This window comes from Lycium barbarum, chromosome 9 (assembly GCF_019175385.1).
Source record: "Lycium barbarum isolate Lr01 chromosome 9, ASM1917538v2, whole genome shotgun sequence".
NCBI lineage: Eukaryota > Viridiplantae > Streptophyta > Magnoliopsida > Solanales > Solanaceae > Lycium > Lycium barbarum.
In genome coordinates this window covers 110027774-110036111 of record NC_083345.1, presented here as the reverse complement: position 1 = coordinate 110036111, position 8338 = coordinate 110027774, and the positions used below count along the sequence as shown (strand labels likewise).

The window sequence follows — 8338 nt, the reverse complement described above, 5'->3', positions numbered from 1 at the left end:
ACAATCATCCTCCCTGTTGTTGAGTATTTGTAGTAATGTTAACTACAATTTCGAAGGATTTTGATCTTCAAAATTGAAGGACAGCCAAGACAACTTTTCTTACTAAATTAATATTTTGTGTGATAGACCTCTGAAATAGGAAGACTGACATTTTTACTCTGATTCTTCTGCTAAGAGTTCTAGTAACTTTGGTTGTGCATCACTCAATTAATTTAATCAGCAAATCTAGAAACATAACCACAATATCTTTTCAAAAACAAAAGTAATCATCAGACAGACCTGTTATTCATCAAATGTAAATTTAACCTATGGCTACAAGGAAAAAATTAAAGAGTCATGAGGATACTTCACATCTTTAATTTGTTGAGAAATTTTGCTGCTCAAGACTTCGTCGAGGCTAACATTTTTGCACTGCCGCAGGTCAAGTGATACAAGATTAGGACTACCATCAAGAATAGCTTGAAGGCTTTCATTTGTCATTTTGTTCCCAATAGTTGTAGGTGGTGCAAGGCAGGCAGGTTTCTAGCAATAGCTAAAGCCTCATCATTTCTTCCATCTTCTCCATCGGAGTAACAACCTCTTCCGTTATGATATGGGCTATTCAATTTAAAGGACTTCAATTATGGGCAATAGCTTCCAAGAGCTTCAATGCCTTCTCTGGTTATGACAATTTCAGTCAGACTTAGCTCTGCCAACAATGACAGCTTTTGAACTACTTGAACCAAACTTAGTTTTGAGTAGTTCCACGAAATACTAAGTCTTTTAAGTTTCCCTGATCTGGTGAACAAAAGTATAAATGAATTAATGGCAGACTGGCACATATTCCAATACAGAAGAATAATGTAAGTGTACTATAGGATGTAACAATTTTCAACCTCTACAGAGTGGAGGAAGCAAACAAGAAATGGGATTTTAGTGGCAACACAAACCAAAAGAGTAAAAGACTGCCAGAATCACAAATTCCTGAGGGAAATAGGAAGTTGACGAGAAAAATGATTCCCTGCTTTTAGTATAGAATTTTGCTAAGATAGCAAAATTATCACAATATTAAGAAGTAAATCAGATAACTCTGGTAGCTCCAGCTATTCGCCACCTTATATAAATTTCTGGAAAAAAAATAATTTTTATATAACTTGATATACATGTAAGCCCAAATTAAGGAATCCAAAAATTACCTCTCCGTTATATAAGCAAGCAACTTGTTCGTGGCATAGAACGCCAAACTGATGTCGACTAGTTCACCTTGGCTGTGATCAACCGCGTGGCGGCACATCTCTTCGTAGGTGTGCCTCTTGTCGAAGTTGAAGTACTGACTGCCTATGGGCATGTTAATGACACGCCACACGGAAGGGTCCTTGCATGCTCGCCTCCAGGTAGTGCACACCTTCTGTGCAGTCAGCAGTATCTCTACTATTTCCAGCCTTTGCAGTATGTTGGGCCATATTTCTTCCGGCAGTTCCAACCACAGCGGCAATATTTCCTTGGCCCGTTTCTTGTTTTTACGTTTTCCTCTCCCTTTCCCCTTGCTTTTCAATGGAGTAGTACTTGTTGGTTCATCACCCTTTGCATTGGAAATTGGACAGAAGAGAGAATGCTTAGAAGTTAAAATAATAGTCTTTTCATCTACACCAACTAACAGAGATACCAGTTGGTGAATCAACAAATCAATACTTGCCCCTGATCAGTGATCACCTTCTTCATTTATTTTTCTTGAGTTTTGATTTCGATGTTCAACAAAGACTGCAAAAGTATTAGGTCAATTGTTACTAATTGAATGATCTGGTTTGTGTGTGGTTCTTTTATTGTGTCTTGAATAATATGTGACCTAGTAGCAGCCAAATATAACAGAGAATCTAGGAAGATTTCATTTGTCCAATTTTAACTAGTCTAGGAAGATTTTATTTGTCCAATTCTAACAAGGAAGTATTAGGAATATATTTTAAGCAAAACCGTGTGGTTTAATTATGTTTTATTTTTTATTTTCTAGGATTAGAAGAAATTATTTTGATTCTGTTTATCCCTAGACCTTGTTACTAACTTTGGTCAATATATTGTATAAGTTGAAAAAAAAAATGTAAAAGTTGCCTCTGATTCAAACACTTACTTTGAGAGAATTGAGAGAGCAAAAGCAAAAAAGGAAAGGGAAATTTTCAAAAATATACAGCCCAACATAAATATTACGTCCACATAACCATATTTTCAATTTACATCCGCATAGCCAACTTTTTTTTCCCGAGCGTGAGTTGAATCAGCACAAAAACTTGTTCCTTGTACTTAAACTTCACCTAGTTTGTTACTTAACTAGGAAAAGTTTTAAGTGGATGAAAATCTGTCAAAAGTGGGTTAATTCTCATTTCTCAAAATGTTTTATAATTTCTATAGACATACCTTCTTTTGGGGTGGTCTTTAAATTTTGCCCCTCATATTTGTGGTTTTTAAATTATGCCCCTCATATTGCTGGTCTTTAATTTTTGCCCTTCGCATTGCAACTCTGACCGTTCACGCCGAAATCATGAGGATCTGAGTTCAAACCCCCGCTCAAGCATAAATTAAAGAAAAAAATTGCAAGGCAAGGTTTGGGTCGCGTGTGTGCCAGACCCGGCATACACTTGTTAAGGAATTACCAAATTTATGTCGGACCCGGCATACTCATGCCTTATGGGCAGACTTGGCATAAGTATGTCGGGTCCGACATAACTTTGATAATTCCTTAACAAGTTTATGCCGGTGGGGCATACTTTTAATAGGCAAACTTTTATGTCGGACCCGACATAAACTTGTGAAGGAATTACCAAAGTTATGTCGGACCCGGCATACTTATGCCAAGTCTGCCCATAAGGCATAAGTATCCCGAGTCCGGCATAACTTTGGTAATTCCTTCACAAGTTTATGCCGGTGGGGGCATACTTTTAATGGGCAAACTTTTATGTCGGACTCGGCATAAACTTGTGAAGGAATTACCAAGGTTTATGCCGGACCCGACATACTTATGCCAAGTCTGCCCAGCCGGGTGCGGCATAACTTTGGTAATCCCTTCACAAGTGTATGCCGGTGGGGGCATAGCGAAATTTAAACTCTGTCTTGCGATTTTTTTTTAAAAAATTTTGACTGTGTGGGGGTTCGAACCTGGAACCCATGGGTTTTAGCCGAAGGGAAAAATTAAAGATTTCAAATATGAGGGGCAAAATTTAAAGACCACCCCAAAAGAAGGGCAGTCTGCGCAAAAAAATGAACTTATGACATGTAGAGGTGGCAAAAACTATCCCCAACCCATTTGACCCACCCAACGCGTCTAAGCTTTAATGGATTTGGGCCAGAGTTATATTAAAGACGGGCTGATTTAGACTAGTCCAAGTTAACCTATCACAGGTCATCGGTCCAAACTGATCCATAAATGAGCCAAACTGGCCCATCAACTGCCTTTTGTTCAAAAGTATAAAAACTTATTTAATTTTGTAAATAATTTTTTAGTTTTTAGTTTTTTAATTATTTTTTATTTTAAATTTTTTAATTATTTTTTATTTTTCTAATTTCAAGAATTAAGTAGATTTGATTTTCAAAACACTGTTTATTTGAAAAAACATGAGCGAGAAAATATTTGCAATTAAAGAATATCAATGTTTTAAAAGTGGGTTAAGTTTTTAGATTTGTATGTCTGTAGAAATTATAAACCTCTAGTAACAAATTCCCAGGTTAGTGAAATTGGTTCGAAGTTAAAACATGTTTTCTCTTAACTTTTGAATAGGACTTCTGTTAAAATTTGAGGTACGTATGAAACGCCTAATTTAAATCAATTAAAGAAAGCAATTTCTGAAGGCAACTATGAAATTGTTTACGTCCTTATGTTTCTAAAAATAAATTTTCATTCTGTGTAAAGTTGAAAAATATTTAGGGGACTTTATAGTCAAAATAGCATATATAAATATTATAAATTGTCCCAGACATTCCAATATTCAACAATGATACAGTTGTTTCCTTGTTTTTCTTGGCAACAAGGAAATATATTTATATAATAACACTACATAGTCATTACATACTTGATTTCCTTAGCAATTTATTCCCAAGGAGCTCTTTAACAGAAGTATCGATACACGAAAAGGAGGGATCATAATACAAAATATTTCCAATACACGCTGCGGACACCTGCACTGTTCATAATCCGATGACCCAAAAAGCCCGAAACTTCGGCAATGAGGCTCATGCTAGAAGCAGGAGAACTAGTAGTCCGTAGATCTTTTCAAAAACCAAAGTAATTAATAATCAGACATGTCATCAGATAAATCCTCATCCCCAAAAGCCCGCAACTTCGGAAATGAGGCTAATGCTCGAAACATGACCACAAGTAGTCAAAAATCGTGGGACATACAACAATAATATCATCCCCATATATAAGCCTCAAATGAAAATCTCAAACCCGCCAGAGATTCATTAGGGTACTTCACATCTTTAATCTGCTCCGAAATTCTACTACTCAAGACTTCGTTGAGGCTAATATATTCGCACAGCCGCAAGTCAAGAGATACAAGATGAGGACAACCATCAAGAATAGCTTCGAGGCCTTTATTTGTCATACTGTTCCCAATGAGTTGGAGGTGGTGCAAGGTAGGCAGGTTTTTAGCAATAGCTAGAGCCTTTTCATTTCGTTCATCTTCTTTGTCAGAGTGACCTGATCCCATATCCAATGAATTATTCAATACAAACGACTTCAACTGTGGGCAAGAGCGTCCAAGAGCTTCAATGCCTACTGTTGTGATTGCAGTGTGCGTCAAATTCAGCTCCTCTAACAATGGGAGCTTTTGAACTGCTTCAACCAAACCAACACGTATCATAAAAGAGCAACCAGCAATCCTAAGCCTCTTCAGTTTTCCTGAACTGGTGAACAAAAATAGAAATGAATCAATGGATATGCCCGGTGACTAAAGCAACATCACCAAACACATTCAGGTCTAGTACAGATGACCAGCGCCAGGTATATAATAGTAGGATAAAAAAAATTGCTACATCACACCTTGGGGTGCAGCCTTTCCCGGACCTTACTAACGCGAGATGCTTTGTGCACCGGGCTTCCCTTTCTACAAAAAGATAAAACAACATGCTACCTCAGCAGACAGATTAGCGAAAGAGCAGTTTTCTGTATATCATTTCTTTTTTATAAGTTAAAAGTTTTATTAACAATCAGTATCAGGATAGTACTGCAGCAGAAAAAAATGGCAGGAGTTGTTTTGACAAGTCCACCATATCATGGAAATTCAAAACTAACTTCCCTTTCATCCAGAAAGACAAAGTCTGCATACATCTATACTTAACAACAGAGATCATCTCTTTTACTTGATAAAAAAACAACAGCAGAGATCATCTCCTTTTTATCTTCAAAACATCTCCGATTTCTTTCGCTCAATATAGTCCACGCAATGCACAGAGGGATAGTCATCCCTATCTTCTGTTGGGGAAGTAAGAGAAGGAATGGAATTTTAGAGGCAACACAAACAAAAAGAGTGATGGAGTACTACAATTATAAATTCAGAAAGAGAACACAAAGTCCCGACATACAGATTCCTCTCTTCTTACTGCAATCTGGAAGATAGGAACTTCATGAAAACAATAATTCTTTGTTCTTTGAGATGAGTTAGAGGTTGTTTTCTATTTCACAGAGTAGTCACTCCTTTTTTTTTATTGTTCAAAAAAAAAAAAAAAAAAGAGTAACTACTATCTTCTTTCCTTTTTTTTCTCAAGTACTTCCCATGAGTTCCACTCTTGTGCCAACACTTGGACTCTTGCATTAAGCATCTTGAGGAATTCAAAGTGATTTACAACTAAAGACAATAGTCTGATGAACATTATTGTCAAAAGACCATGGGCGGCAGGAAATACACTTCACATATTCCAGGGTATGGTAGAAGGAAGATAGGACTAAGCAACTAGACATCAAAAGCTCCCAGAAATGCATAATCCATGCTCAGTTAAGCTTATTTGTGGAGGAACGTCAACATTTAAAAGTTCATGGGACATACATTGGATTATATCAACTATACATGTATCAGGTGAATAGATCCTAAAATGTGGATACACGCTCTGTTAAGCTTCTCTATAAATAAGATCAACATTTGAGAAATTTACGATGAACCCTTTCTCTTGTATTCGATAAAAAATAACCCTCTAATAGCTGCATTGATCATGAAAGTGAATCATGACTAGGTCTTTTAAATGGTACGACCGTCTCTCGCGCTTATGAATCTATAGCTGAGCTTGAGCAGAACTCACACAAAAATGAAGCGTCTAGAACTTAAACATATGGCTATTTGTCTTAAAAAGTCTGGCAGATGGCTATTATTTACCTTAGCGTTGTGTTTAGTCAAACAGAAATAAAGTAGGGCAAATGGAGTAAATTGTTATTTGGAAGTTCTCCCAACTGTTCTCCTTTCCAGATTAACTTTTATACACAGTTTAGCATATAAAACTATACTAATCCTGTAAAAATTCATCATATAGTCAGTCTATATAAGTTAAATCCCCCTCCATGTAAATACACTCAAATATACACCAATCGGAGCAATCAAATCATGCTAAACTCATCAAAATTCCAAAAAAAAATTAAAAAAAAAAGTTATACAAAAAAGGAAGAAAATTAAAGAGTTAATAGTCAAAAACACAACCCATCCCTTTTCCTATCTGAACTTTCAACATTTATGTGTTAAAACACGCCTCAACAGTTATACTACTTTCCTACCTGGCAAGGTTTAGGGTTTTCAGGTAAGAAAACGGAACAGCTCATAGTTGAGGTAGAAAATGAAACATCTAATAGTTGGGTTATGAAACTAACAAAAAATGCGATAGTTAAGGTTTGTTTTTTACCATTATCTCAAAATTAAACGACCAAATAAAATTTGGGGCAAGAAATTACCTTTGTGCTATGTACTGAAGCAACTTATTATTGGCAAAGCAGTCTAAATTGATTTCAACAAGTTCACCTTGGCTGCGATCAACGGCATGTCGGCACAATTTCCGCTGTCTCCTGTCGTCAAACATGTCCCACATGTTAATGACTCGCCACATGGAAGGGTCTTTGCATATTAGCCTCCACGTAGTGCACACTTTCTGTGCTGTCTCTAGTATCTCTATAGCACCCAACCTGTGCAATATGTTGGCCCATATATCTTCCCCTAGTTCCAACCATGGTGGAATTTTCTCCATTGGCTGATTCATTATTTTCTTCTACGTTTTGAATTGGGAAAGTGGAGAAGAAGGAAATGAGCGGAAGCTACACAGGCAAGCTTTGTTTGGATGGTTGGTTTTGATTGTTACTTTCATTTTACGTAAGTTATATAGACCGATGTGGTGTCATTCCATCATTACTTTATTTATTTTTATTATTTTGTTTTTATTTATTAGTTAATAATTATATTTTCTCATTTATTATATTTTTTTATGATAGCTTTACATGGTAGCCTACTTTTCTTGTACTATTATCCTTCAAAATTATTGATGTCTAATATTATGTAATGACAAGAAACGATACAATCTATCCAAATATTGTATTCATCAAAATAATACACTACAATATTGTTACATCTCGTATTTTTCATACATTGGGATGTGTCGTAGTAAAGTCATATGAGCTTAAAAGGATTAAGGTCATTCATGAGGTTATAGAGGATTTATGACGATTATTGTACGACCCCGTAAGTTTGACAACCTCGATACCGTTAGATATGATTTTTTTCTTTTTAAAACCTTTTAGTGGAAGATTTGATAAGTATGTGAGATTTTTTATTATTATTATAAAGATAGGAATTATTTTTTCATAAAGACAGGAATTATTTTTTATTATTATAAGATGTTAAGGTGTATGTTAAGGCTATCCTTTTTATTCTTTTTGGCATGAATCATATGAGAAAGAAGGAACGAGCGTTATCCATAATGATTCCATTCTTAGAAAGCTAGAAAGCTATGTTTCTTTGGGGCTCCTGACAATGATATTGTTTCATGCTTATAATTCTTTGAATTGATCTCATGACCATTGATCCAGTAGAGGTAAGAGATGTTGATGATATTAGATCTGTCACGCCCCGAACCATGGCCTGGACGTAACACGGCACTCGGTGCCTGACTGCATGTGACCGAGCGAACCACATGGCTTGCTGAATCATCATGATACATAACATAAGCGAAATACAACGTGGATGCATGATGAGCCTTTATAAAATGTAGTAAGTCATAATACTTAATAAAGTACTTGTTTAAACATGAGTGAGCCAAAATGGCTATACGACTCCAAATGTCTGACATGACATAACTGACTTGTCTAGTCTATGAAACCTCTATCATAAGTCTGACCGAA

General features: G+C 36.0%; 2 protein-coding genes across 4 annotated transcripts; both read right to left on the bottom strand.

Annotated features, from left to right (window-relative positions):
- Positions 1-620: 620 nt before the first annotated feature.
- LOC132612148 (putative F-box/LRR-repeat protein 23) lies at positions 621-1701 on the bottom strand. Its single transcript, XM_060326478.1, has 3 exons — positions 1672-1701; positions 1176-1561; positions 621-777 (listed from the first exon to the last, which is right to left on the bottom strand). Exons 1-3 carry the CDS (start codon positions 1699-1701, stop codon positions 621-623), a joined length of 573 nt encoding a protein of 190 aa, XP_060182461.1.
- A 2249-nt stretch (positions 1702-3950) lies between these two features.
- Positions 3951-7486, bottom strand: LOC132609383 (putative F-box/LRR-repeat protein 23). Of its 3 annotated transcripts, none has more exons than XM_060323356.1 (3): positions 6969-7486; positions 5009-5072; positions 3951-4872 (listed from the first exon to the last, which is right to left on the bottom strand). In XM_060323356.1, the coding sequence occupies exons 1-3, from the start codon at positions 7201-7203 to the stop codon at positions 4377-4379; spliced, it is 795 nt and encodes a 264-aa protein (XP_060179339.1). In that variant the 5' UTR covers positions 7204-7486; the 3' UTR covers positions 3951-4376. The 3 variants fall into 3 exon arrangements, with proteins under 3 accessions (XP_060179339.1, XP_060179340.1, XP_060179338.1); XM_060323357.1 differs by lacking the exon at positions 6969-7486 and adding an exon at positions 5329-5436; XM_060323355.1 differs by lacking the exon at positions 5009-5072 and having other exon boundaries at positions 6902-7484.
- Positions 7487-8338: the final 852 nt, after the last annotated feature.

Bases quoted from the DNA above. Each gene is read 5' to 3' on its own strand.
- LOC132612148 (XM_060326478.1), bottom strand. From the start codon at position 1,701: ATGAAGAAGGTGATCACTGATCAGGGGCAA. The intron at 1,562-1,671 runs GTATTGATTTGT...TCCAATGCAAAG, and splicing joins TGATCACTGATCAGGGGCAA to GGTGATGAACCAACAAGTAC. The intron at 778-1,175 runs GTAATTTTTGGA...TTTGTTCACCAG, and splicing joins CTTGCTTATATAACGGAGAG to ATCAGGGAAACTTAAAAGAC.
- LOC132609383 (XM_060323355.1), bottom strand. From the start codon at position 7,203: ATGAATCAGCCAATGGAGAAAATTCCACCATGGTTGGAACTAGGGGAA. The intron at 4,873-6,901 runs GTAATTTCTTGC...TTTGTTCACCAG, and splicing joins CTTCAGTACATAGCACAAAG to TTCAGGAAAACTGAAGAGGC.